Genomic DNA, 12654 nt, shown 5'->3' with positions numbered 1-12654 from the left:
CACCGTGAACAAATGACTTTAACTTTATCCTAGTGTTCACAAGTCATCTGTAAAATGTAGTGTTGAATGAATACAGATGTTTGAAGATGTTTTCACAACATAAATATTAGAGATGAGTTATGAACCGTTTACAGTCCTTACAAATACAATCTTTTATTTCCATGAAGAAAAAAAGCACTAAATGACTAACAAAGTAAAACGACAACATTTAGAATAGTTTTGATGGTTGAGATGATTTCTGTGACGGATGGATCCTTGTAGACGCGCTGCTTTAATCAAACAACAAAGGGATCTGTATCTGTTAATATGGATCAATAATTAGTATCGGCGGCAAAAAAAGCGTGACGGTGGATCTCTGAAAGTTATCTGCTCCCTCTTCTCTTTTGTGCTGATCCGATCCGTGACTCCGATCCGTGACTCCGATCCGTGACTCCGATCTGTGACTCCGATCCGTGACTCTGATCCGTTGCGCCTCTAATGAGGAGATAACGTCTCAAAGAACCAGAGAAGAGTTCAGATCCGTGTTCTATCCGCTCGGCTCAGCCGCGGCGTCTTCAGCAGAGAAGGTGAGCGTTTCATTGCCGTGCTTCTTTCCTCGGGGAAGGAACGAAGAGACGAACTGTTCAGTTGAATTCAATCAACCAGTTTAATGGCTGATGAGAGTTCACGTGCAATAAAACAGCGACGCTTCCAATCAGCAGTAACTGAATCAATTGTCACCAAGTGACCTCCCGTCATTTAATGGCGTCTTCGTCTGACTAATAAAGGATTTAATGCCCAAAAAATACTTTACAAATGTGTGAAATATTACATTTAACTTTGAGTACTCTGTTCCTCCTGATGAGGACAGTTTAACGTGTGACAACAGTAAAATATGACCGTGTACGAACATTGTTACAGATCTAGTTGAGCTCTGTCTATGCATATTGTAGCTTTATGTGAGAACAAACAGGATCATTGGATGAGATCAAGTTTTTAAAAACAGCCCAAAATATGTAAACAACATAACAAGAGCAACTCGAAAAGTTCCCTCATTGAAGCGTATTTCTTAACGGTGTTTGTGTTCCGTTAGCCGTTAGCCCTGTTAGCCCTGTTAGCTAAACAACAACGCGGGACTGCGCTGCCCGCCGGCTGCTAACGGCTAACTAGCCCTCTCTTCCTACAGACATAAGAAGACCTTGTAGTCGCCGCTCTGTATTTTCTTTTTGCGAAATGAAACGTATACTTACAAACAAACAAAAACGTGTGAATAATTAAAAACCACAAGAGGTTCTTTCAACACAAAGTAATAAACGAGCACAACAAATACAAGGCTGTCGGGTCCGGCAGTACGCGAGATTAGCTGCGGACAGACGGACGGAGATGAGCACGCGCGTGCGACCGAACTCATAATCTCCTGCGGGAGATGATGAGTGTTATTTGTAGTTCTTTGTTGGAGCTGAGAGTGTGTCTTTGTTTGTAACAGGGAGGAGTGAGTGACGACGTGTCGCTGACGGCCTACATCACCGCCGCGCTGCTGGAGCTCAACGCCAGCGCAACGGTCAGTCTGACTCCTTTTACTGTATTCAATAAAAGACGTCTTTTAGTGCATGAATGCATCATTTTTATTTATTTATTTTTATTAATTATCATGTTTTCGGGTTGTACTTCCGTCCAGCCTCTCAGCAACGCCTTGAGACAAACGTCCTGCACTCGAGGACAGAATGATACGAACCGTTGACTTTGGAAGTCGCTGTGACTTACAGAACGCGTGTTTGGCACAACTCAGTAATTGTCTGTGGATAAAATGATGAGGCGCCGACATGTTGGACAGACATGGATGTAAACGGCAACATGAGGGTTGGCGGAGGCGGTGATTCTAACTCTAGACAGGAAGTCAGACTTAGACTTCCATTCACAGATGTGATCGCTCGTCCTCTTGCCTGCAGCATGGGCTCCTCACCGTCTCTTCAGCTTTCAACAGTTTGCCAAATAAAAGTTGCTTTTCATACAACTCAAATTGTTTGTAAGCCTGCAGAGAACCGATTGGTTCATTCACTGATGAAGAGTTCTCCACATGGACTCATTGACAGGACGCCGTGGTGCAGAAGTGCCTGAACTGCCTCAAGGAAGCGGCGGCCGGCCAGCTGGACCACCTGTACACCACCGCCCTGCTGTCCTACACCTTCGCTCTGGCCGGAGACGTGGAGATGAAGAGCAAACTCATCACGTACCTGCATCAGAAGTCCAACACTCGGGGTGAGACCATTCAACTATCGGCCACGGCTGCACGTCTGGTCTGTTCGAACACTTCGGCAGCTTCAGCACAAACATGAAACGAAAAGACGGCAACATTTTCTGTTTAGTTGCTAAAACAAATTGCAGTCGAAACTAAAATATTTGAAAAAATGAGACGTTGAATTGATTTAAAAATGGAAGTGCAGACGGAGGTCGACGTTTCAGTTCAAAGGCAAGTGTTGAATAAAGTTGAAGTGTCAATTTAAGATGTTGAAGTCCAAGCACTGAAAGGAGTTGAAATGTCGGCGATAAAGTGTGCAGAAGGTTTTAGTCGGAGGAGTGAAAGATGGTCGTTGAAGTGAGTCGTGTATGAACGGAGGACGTTTACGCTGTTTTGTAGATTTGAGGGTTTGAAGTGTCCGTGTTGAAGAGTCAGCATTGAACAGAGTTGACATTTCAACTACATTCATATTTATCTTCAGCTGACATACACGTGTTAAAAGTAGCTGAACTTTGAGTTGAAGTGAAGACGCTGTCAGCAGTTGAAGTGTCAGATTCAGTTAAAATGCCAGTTTATTAAAAGATCTTCTTCAACTGACGGTTCAGCTGCTGCAGAGCTCACAGTTCCGTTGTCATGTCGTGAGTGAAAGCAGTTGAAGTGTCAGTAAGGGATGAAAGCACTGACATGTTTGTTTGATTGAGATGCCACGATAAGACCTAAATAAGTAAAGGAAACCATCAGCGAGAAGATTGAAGGGAAGAGAACCAGGACGGAGCGGCGGTGACATCTAAAGGGAGTCTGGTGCTCTGAACCACGACCGCTTTAGTCCACAAGGACCAACAGAACCAACACGGCATGACCGTTAATGAGACGACTCAATGGGCCTCCAGCTGACAGAGTTCACCGATGCATCGTTTAAATGTGTTGGTAACGTCTTGCCTGTGCTGTCTTTGTTGTAACAGTCGTGTCTTTATGAGGCTCGCGGCGCTCGATATCAGCCCGTCGCTCGTTAACTCCGAGGAAGCGGCACAGAGACCTGCTAATTATAGTTTATTAATATTGAAGGTGAGCAGCACACTCTCAAAGTGAAGGACTCTCGATGTGCCGAGGAGAGACGCACGGTTCCCTGTTTCATAGTTAAAATATATCTTTGACCTTGTTTGTGTGAGGTTCATCATTTCCGTGATGAAATGTAAAGTGAAATATAGAAGCAGCCGCTGTAACACACTGTAGATCTTCCTCCTCATTGATTTAAGTGCACAACGTGAGTCGTCTCAGCTTCTAACGGAGGAACTCCACCGGCAGGTGGAACGCGTCATTGGAACAGAGCCGGGGCTTCTGGGAAAGGCCTGGACTCTTTGGAGGTGGAGATGACGTCCTACGTGCTGCTGGCGCTGCTCTCCGGTCCGGTTCTGCCAGACTTCGGGTTGGATTACTCCTCCGGCATCGTCCGCTGGCTCGCCCAGCAGCAGAACCCGTACGGGGGCTTCTCTTCCACACAGGTAGGACGGGTCACACGCGGGGTTAAACCTGTGGGGGGGTTAGAGGCTTCCCGTAAACCACCTCTCTGCTCCTCAGGACACCGTGGTGGCCCTCCAGGCTCTGGCGAAGTACGGCGCCGCCACCTACAGCGCCGAGGGCGTCACCACGGTGACGGTGACGTCGTCGGGAGGCCTGGACAAAGAGTTCACGGTGGATCGGAGCAACCGGCTGCTGTACCAGGAGCAGCCGCTGAGCGAGCTGCCCGGAGACTACGCCGTGCGAGCCCGAGGGCAGAGCTGTGTGCTGGCTCAGGTACGCAGCAGCACAACTCAGCGCCTCCTTTTGATCTTTGTGTGAGAAGAAGGAAAGAATCAACTTTTCTTTATTGTTCTCGTATGTAAACAAAGTCTTTACATACGTCTTCTTGAGCAGCAACACAAGAAGTTCTCAAATCTCTAAACTACATTCTCATCGAATCAGTGATCTCAGTGATGATCCTGTTCTTCTGATCAAACTCCGTATGACGTCACTAGAGTATGACGTCACTAGAGTATGACGTCACTAGAGTATGACGTCACTAGAGTATGACGTCACTAGAGTATAACGTCACTAGAGTATGACGTCACTAGAGTATGACGTCACTAGAGTATAACGTCACTAGAGTATGACGTCACTAGAGTATGACGTCACTAGAGTATGACGTCACTAGAGTATGACGTCACTAGAGTATGACGTCACTAGAGTATGACGTCACGCTCTAGTGACGTCACCAGAGCGTGACGTCGGCAGAGCAAGAAGTCGGCGGAGCGTGACGTCACTACCGTTACCTGCCGGTGACGAGGACTCTTTCATTCTTCCGGCACTATTTCGTGATAGTATCGTTTTTATTTTTGGCCTTTATTCAAACTAATATGAACAGCTGCTGATATCTATGGATGAAGGTTTATTGATCTGTTGTGAGTGAATGCTTGTGACGTCCACAGATCTCGATGCATTACAACGTTCCTCCTCCTCCAGACTTCTCCGCCTTCAACGTCTCCACGGACATTATGGCCAAATGCAACGTCAGCCGGCCTCAGCTCATCCTCTTTGTGCGCGTCAGGTGTGTGTGTGTGTGTGTGTGTGTGTGTGTGTGTGTGTCTCTGAGAGGCAAGTGAGAAAGAATTGTTCATTTTTCAGTTTTTGTCGTGTTTTGTTCCAGGTGAGTTTTGATTTACATAACTTAATATATAAATATATAACTGGTGTTTAGAGCGCGTGGACAAAAAAAGAGTCTTCGTCTGTTGTGATGGATAAAGAAACAACAAGATGTAACGAACATCAAAAGAAAACATTTAACAATGGAGAACTAGAACTGTTTTTTACATTTGCCCCTCAGGGCTTCCGTACCTGACGTGTGCTTTATTGTCTGGCTTCATGTTAAATATGTTTAAATATTTTCATTGAGAAGCTTTAGTTGACTTCAACGCAGCTCTAATGAACTAATTTACAGTATTTCTTCAACATTCTGGACTTCAGCGGAGGATTCTACTGGATGAGGGAACGTGTTCTAATGCGACAGAAGAACGAACGATAAATGATGAATTTAAATTCAAACTAAACTCGAATCTCAATGAACCGGTTTCAGATACTTGAGAAAATAAACATCCGAACATTCTGTGCTGCAACAAGAACGGCGATATATATATTATATATATACAATATTGTGATATATTTACTGTGTGTGTGTGTGTGTGTGTGTGTGTGTGTGTGTGTGTGTGTGTGTGTGTGTGTGTGTGTGTGTGTGTGTGTGTGTGTGTGTGTGTGTGTGTGTGTGTGCAGGTACCAGGGCAGGAGGGAGGAAACCAACATGGTCATCATCAACATCAAGCTGCTGTCTGGATACATTCTGGATCAAAGCTCCCTGAAGCTGGTCCGTCCTCACACAGCAGCAGGAAACAAATAGAACTTTAATACCTGCAGACTGTTGAATATCTTTGAATACTACTTCATGTGTTGTGGTATTCTGAAGGCAGCGTGCTTTGTGTGTTTTTTTAGCTGAAGAGCGACCGCTCGGTGAAGCGCGTGGACGTGGAGGAAGGATTCCTCAACATCTACTTAGACGAGGTACGAAGTCATGAACATCAGTGCAGCCGCTACTTCCTGTTATAAGTCAGTAAATAGTGATAGAGATCATCTGAGTGGTTTGTTTGTGGTTGCAGCTGAAGAAGGATGAGACAAAGATCCACAGTGTGACACTCGAGGAGGACGTTGCTGTCAGGAACCTGAAACCAGCGGTGGTCAAAGTCTACGACTACTACCAGACCAGTAAGAGCTTCTCTTCGTCTCACCGGCCGTCATGTGGGGGTACCAGGTCGCTGCTATCGGCCATCGGATCCTTGTGACGACGTCACTCATTCCGTTAGTGAATATCATAGACTGGATCTCAAGGAGCAGCTGGGGTGGAGGAGAGTCTCTGGTTTGGGGACCTCAGAATTGCATTTCTTTGCAGATGATGTGGTTCTGTTGCCGTCATGCTACCGGGACCTTCAGCTCACACTGTTGTGTTGATAGTCTGAGTTCTACGCTAGAAAATCTGCATTTAAGTGTGAAAAGTTTGCTCCGAACAGACTTTAACTGTGCTGTGCATTGATGGGTCCGTGGCGCTGTCCATGGTGCTGAAACGGCGACTATTTCCCCACCGTTCAGTCAGTCCCGTGTTGGATCTATGATCTTGTATCTACAGTAGATATAGATAAGTATCTATCTATTCATCTGCTGTTGGTCTGACGTGTTTGGTTCTGTTCTCAGGTGACGAGGCGCTCACTGACTACACTTCCCCCTGTGCAGAGTGTAAGTCGCATGTTATCTTCCTCCAGTGCAATGTCTGTTCGATTGATGCTGTGTGGTCCTACTCACGAGCACCGGTCCGACCCGTCTACACACTTCCCGGTGTTTTTCAATATTTTCCTCTACATCTCAAATCGTCCACGCGCGGTTTGAAGTTACTAAAACGACGTTTTGAAGAATCTGCACTTTAGTTTTCACGTGAACGTGTAAAACGAAGCTTTACGGAAACGATAACTTTGTGCAATCAATCGTGTGCATGCTCACGATGTTTAAATAAAGCTATATGATGCTACGACGGTTTAACTATCGTTTGATTTGTAAATATCGTCAAAGAATCTTCTTTTCTGGTATTTGATGAATCGCTGACGTAGCCTTTATCTCCACCTACTGGCACAGCGGCCGTTCAGAGTAATAATATCTGTTTTCCAAACTCTTGGTCCAATTTATCCCAAATTCCAAATCATTTTTATCGAACATACCGAGCGAATTAATGTATCGTATCAAAAGCACACGACTGCTGAACTCGTCGGTGAGAGTGTGTCGGCAGTTCAAAGGTTAATAACTGAACGTGTTTTCCTTCCAGACGACGACGTCAACGAGCTGTGAACTCCACCGTGAATCTCCGCCGGGACGTCTTTCCCTCGGAAGAACGAAACTTCTGTTCTTAGACCGTTTGATGTTTCTTTGTGGCTGAATTCCACTTCTAAAGACATTTTAACTTTCTGACTTTAGCTTCCTCGTTGGTAAAGCAGCAATAATCAGTCGGCATCACCATGTCAGGAGCTGCTGCCGCAACACTGGAACCTTCACATCATAAAGACGACGACACTCTGTAACAGTTCTGCTTTCTTTTAATAGATTTGACAAAATCCATATTCATACAGGGAACCAATAACACAGTATGGTCCGAGTATTGTTTGAGTGTGAGAAACAGGATCTACTTTCTAGAAATAAACACGTGTTCTGCTGTACCAGTTTGAAGGTAGATCGATACATCACGACCGTACACTTTGAAATGTAACGACTGACAAAACTTCTAAAATGACAAATGAGTAGAAATTGTACTTCTGTTTGATACAATAGTTTCATTTCAACAGCACGATGATTCATTCATTCATCGTCCTCTGACAGTAGATGTACTTTCCTTTCTTTCACGTCGATCAGCAGAGTGACGAGCAGCCGACTCGTTTGGTTTACACGGTAACTGTGCGGGGGTGAAGGCGAGGGACAGAATATATTAAGGGCTCTTCACTAGTAAACGTGTCACTATCTCAGGCACCACAACCATAAATAATTACTGCTACTGTACCAGCACATGGAACTGAACAGTTCCACGTGCTCCGAACATCACGCCGTCCTTTGTCCTCCGCTTCGTGTTCACGGCCGATCGATCCTCGATCCTCAGGCATCGGCTCAGTGGAGATTCCGAGACGAATGAAATTAAGAAATAAGGCAAACTACAATCAAATATTTATATATATATTATACTAAACTTCCAGAGAGTATAGCGTCGTGTCACCATTTATTTTTACATCTAAGCCGTCAGGAAAGACGGGAATTTACGTCACTGATTCTCACATATCTGATTCAAGCGTCTGTGGGCCGTCGTACGTATTTACGCATGAACGCTATCGTGAGTGTCGATGGAGCAGCTACGGTGTTAGCGTAGCATAGCACGCTCGATCCGAACTCCTCAGAAAACGTTTTAAAAGCCGTTTGTCCCCTTGCAGCCAAAACTAACCAGACATAAATTCAGACTTTTTAAGTTGTTAACTCTGCATCCTTTTCTGTTTATTGCCGTTACATTACAGCAAAATCATCGGTAGATCACTGGGCTCAGCGCCTCATCACGACCCGCAGCGGACGCCCGGTTCTCAGGTGAACTCAGTAAAAAGCATCGATAGGATTGAAGTGAAGGCACAGCTCAGAACGCTCCATCCTGTTCGTGTGGTCTCTGCAGCGCCCTCTAGTGGTGGCTGCTTCAGGCCGGCACTGACGGTGGCTGTAGTCACGTCTTCCAGTTAGCTAAAAGGCTACTAGCTTTGTTTTCTTCCTGTTGACGCGGTTTGAAACCTTGAGCTTCATACAGACTCGGTGACGCGTGTTCAACATCCACAAGGACTGAGAAGGTGGACGCGTGGTCACAACAATGAACTGGGCTTTTGATTCTGGGAGTCAAGAACGGAGTGTTTACTTCATCCTGTTGTTTTGCTAGCCTAGCTTAGCACGAAGACTGGAAGAGGGACGCAAGGGACGACGCCCTCGACATCGAGTATTTGATGATTCAGGGTTTAGTGGAGTATTTGAACCAGTGAGTGCAGAGTGAAGCGCTCGTGGTGAACGATGTGAATGTGATGAAGCTCAGGAGAATAGTTTCAGTGTTTGAAGGTGAACTCTGTCCCGCTGGTACAGACAGTGAGCTGCTTCCTGTCGCTTCTCTGAACACGTCTGAACTGTGGAACCCGTTGACCGACACTCCGTCTAAACTCAAACAGAACATTGGCATTGTGTCATTTGGCAATTTTCTCTAGACGTAAAAAAGAAAGAAAATAAAGAAATAATACAAAAGGTTCAACAAACAGATCTCCATTTGGCAATATAGAACGGCTTTTTAAAAGTCCTCGACAGGTATACACTTTGGTTTATATACAGGTGTGTGTGTGTGTGTCTCCTCCCTTTTTCAATCCAAACTGAATCACGTAGAAAATGTGGCGGTGAAAGCATCTACACAGTGAAATCAAAGTGAGATTTAAAAAAATAAAAATAACAAACAAGGCGCCGCGTGTCCGGAAACAGGAAACGGTCTCTGCCGGAAAACCCGAATCCGCTCGTCACCTGCGTCTGTGATCTGACGTGCGACGCGTCCGTCAGGTCATGAACTGCGTGTATCCCTCCGCCCCCGTGACGATCACGTCCATCCAGATCCTCATGGCGTCGGCGGCGGGGGCCACCATGTAGTAGAGCCGGTCGTGGGTCTTCACGCAGAAGGTCAGCGAGGGGTTCGGGCTCTGGAGGGAACAGAGAGAAACGCTGGAATCTAGAGCTGCAACGTGCGGTTTACCAACAGAGATATCAACAATATCAACAATATCAATGCATCCTCAGTTAAAGAACTTCTGAATACAAGATGTTCCGTACGCCGCATGATGGAAACAATGGTACAAAGAAACAAGAAGAAACAATCTTCAGGCTCAACTTGTTTAAAAGATCAGAACTCTTTGACGTGAGACGAGTCTTTAAGGATTCGAAGAACACGTTCAGTTCTTTATTGTTTTACCTCTGAGCTCCGAGTATAGAAGATGGACATGAGCGGCACAAACCTGCAGCGTCAGCATTAGAACATATAATATAGAAAGACAGGAACGGTTAACTGGGAGGACTGGGAGCGTGATACATACACTGGTCACGTTCAGGTTGAATAAGCTCCTCTGTGACGGCAGCCGGAGCAAAAGAAAAAGAAGCACAAAAAAACAGAGGAAGCAAAACAAAAGGGAGAGAGAGAGAATGTGCAGAAAGGAAGTTAAAAAGCAGCAGATGATAAAGTGGAGAGGTGGAGCAGCAGGGTCTACCTTTGTGGCGCTGCGGAGGTGATCGTAGTAGACCTCCTCTATGGCCTGGAAGTAGATCACACCCTTCAGCTTGCTCTCATGTTTGTCTGTGTGGGAGGAGTCACGCTGGTTACACACAATACATATAAATACATATATATAAATATAAATATATATATATGCATCGACTTCACTTCCTGTCACCTGGGATGACGACACGCTCGTTAAAGGAGGAGAAACTAACGTTGATCATCACCAATCTGTGCTTTGAGATGAGAAAAGACGAGCGCAGCACTTTGTGTTCCTTCAGACTGCACTGCATTGTTACGCTGCTCTGGTACATCGTTGCAGTTTGTTTCATCAGCCTCTGCAGTGAGGAGGACCTCTCTCTCTCCCCCCCCCCTCCCTCTCTCTCGCTCTGTCTCTCTCTCTCTCTCTCGGCACAAACACTCCCACAAAGACAACTTAAAGAGCAGTAGGTAGGAGACGCAACACTTCTGCATTTATTCTTCTTGTTGTTAAACACGCAGCTATTATCTGCTAACGACCTCTTGAGCATTCAAACAGCCGAAGCATTCGCATCTCATTAGCATCTCATTAGCATCTCATTAGCTGCATCTGAAGAAAAAGAAACAGCGTCTGCTGTGATTCGAGCAATTAACTCCCGTCGCTCAGGGTCAAGAGACGAGGACGAGCGGTTGCATCTCAATCAGAGAGAGAGAGACACAGAGACAGACAAAGAGAGACACAGAGACACAGAGACAGAGACAGACAAAGAGAGAGACACAGAGACAGAGAGAGAGACAGAGACAGACAAAGAGAGAGACACAGAGACAAAGAGAGAGACACAGAGACACAGAGACAAAGAGAGACACAGAGACAGAGAGGGACACAGAGACAGAGAGAGACAAAGAGAGAGAGACAGAGAGAGACAGAGAGAGAGAGACACAGAGACAGAGACACAGAGACAGAGAGGGACACAGAGACAGAGAGAGACAAAGAGAGAGAGACACAGACAGAGAGACGAAGAGAGAGACACAGAGACAGAGAGAGACACAGAGACAAAGAGAGAGACACAGAGACAAAGAGAGACAAAGAGAGAGAGACACAGAGACAGAGAGAGAGACACAGAGAGAGACACACAGAGACAGAGAGAGACAAAGAGAGAGAGAGAGAGACACAGAGACAGAGAGAGAGACAATAAAGAACCTCAGCGTCTCTTACCGGCGTAGTAGGAGAAGGTCCTCTTGAGGCGGTCGAAGACGAACCAGCGCTTCTTCCAGGACTTGATCTTGCCGCCCATCTTCACCAGGTAGCCCTTGCACATCTTCTCGGTGAGGATGAGGTGGTAGCAGCTGTCCACGCTGTGACCGGAGGACTCCACGTGGGAGCGCAGGTCGAACTCCTCCTTCCGGATGGGCAGGTAGCGAGTCATCGGACGGGCCTGGGGGGAGAGGACCAATGGGAGGGTCAACAGCTGGTTCAGACAGGAAGGACACCGACGTTATCAGCGTTCATCTCACATATGGAGGATTCTGGCTGATTGTTCATGAGGAGATTCATGTCCTGGGACTCCTCCTGAGACATAAATGTATGTCTCATGCTTCGACACATATATATACATATATACATATATACACACATATATACATATACATATATACACACATATATACATATACATATATACACATATATACATATACATGTATTATATCTTGTTGATCTTATATGTATGTATATGTAAACATATGTATATATATCTTATGTATATAAAAACATATACACACACTACATGTTTGAATTGTGAAGAGAACAGTAAATAAGGGGTTACTTTGGTTTGACAACAGTCAAATGTATATATTATAATATATCATTATATTACGACATTGAAACCTCAGACCAGACGTGAAGAAGCAGAAGTTCCTCCGTTGACACTCCCCTGCCCGTGACGAGAGGATCTCGTCTCCTTTCACTGACCTGAGAGAAGTTCTTGGCTCTCATCTTGACCTCCTTCTCCACCAGCTGCTGCCGGTGGAACGTCTCCTCCTGCAGCCTCTTCTCCGCCTCCTCCCTCCTCCTCCTCTCCTCCTCCAGCATCTGACGGCGAGCCACAGTCTCTCGCTCCTGGAGGAGAAGAGTTCCATTATTAAAACATGTCTCCGATGTGTGGAGGAGCTCTGCATGCTTCACCTCCACGCATTCAAGTCACATTTTCACAGACTGGCTTTAATGCGATGTCGTCGCTTTTATTTGTCGATTTTTACTAAATGTGTATATATATATATATATATATATATATATACATATACATATACATATACATATATATACATATACACACACATATACATACACACACACACACACACACATATATACACATATACATACACACACACACACACAGACACAGATATAGATATCTATAGATATAGATATAGATATAGATATATATATATATGTCGACATAAAGATATTTCGATATGTAGAGAGAGGAGAGAGAATATGCAGCAGAGGTTATAGATCTGATCGTTTGTATTTCAGCCTCCTTCAGGAGGACTCAGAGAGAGGAAG

At 45.3% G+C, this 12654-nt stretch overlaps 2 protein-coding genes across 10 annotated transcripts in view; one reads left to right on the top strand and one right to left on the bottom strand.

Moving 5' to 3' along the window:
- Positions 1–7212, top strand: part of LOC306779934 (alpha-2-macroglobulin) — a 33956-nt gene extending 26744 nt beyond the window's left edge. The window contains exons 27-36 of the mRNA XM_079272047.1: positions 1466–1540; positions 2073–2238; positions 3524–3720; positions 3797–4012; positions 4684–4802; positions 5522–5612; positions 5738–5806; positions 5902–6007; positions 6491–6532; positions 7113–7212. Coding sequence (XP_079128173.1) covers positions 1466–1540; positions 2073–2238; positions 3524–3720; positions 3797–4012; positions 4684–4802; positions 5522–5612; positions 5738–5806; positions 5902–6007; positions 6491–6532; positions 7113–7135 — 1104 coding nt within the window. The 3' untranslated portion in view covers positions 7136–7212. The remainder of the gene's footprint in view (positions 1–1465; positions 1541–2072; positions 2239–3523; positions 3721–3796; positions 4013–4683; positions 4803–5521; positions 5613–5737; positions 5807–5901; positions 6008–6490; positions 6533–7112) is intronic.
- A 1661-nt stretch (positions 7213–8873) lies between these two features.
- phldb1b (pleckstrin homology-like domain, family B, member 1b) overlaps positions 8874–12654 on the bottom strand; it is a 73400-nt gene continuing 69619 nt past the window's right edge. For 8 of the 9 annotated variants that reach the window (XM_079272040.1, XM_079272042.1, XM_079272043.1 and 5 more), the window contains 4 exons: positions 12058–12204; positions 11302–11521; positions 10099–10184; positions 9387–9537 (listed from right to left, as the gene is read on the bottom strand). In XM_079272040.1, coding sequence (XP_079128166.1) covers positions 9397–9537; positions 10099–10184; positions 11302–11521; positions 12058–12204 — 594 coding nt within the window. In that variant the 3' untranslated portion in view covers positions 9387–9396. Of the gene's footprint in view, positions 9011–9364; positions 9538–10098; positions 10185–11301; positions 11522–12057; positions 12205–12654 lie in introns of those variants that run through there. The other variant, XM_079272038.1, reaches the window with a different exon arrangement.

Source organism: Melanostigma gelatinosum (genome assembly GCF_949748355.1).
Source record: "Melanostigma gelatinosum genome assembly, chromosome: 7".
Classification (NCBI taxonomy): Eukaryota; Metazoa; Chordata; class Actinopteri; order Perciformes; family Zoarcidae; genus Melanostigma; species Melanostigma gelatinosum.
This window is presented reverse-complemented; position numbering and strand designations above follow the sequence as displayed.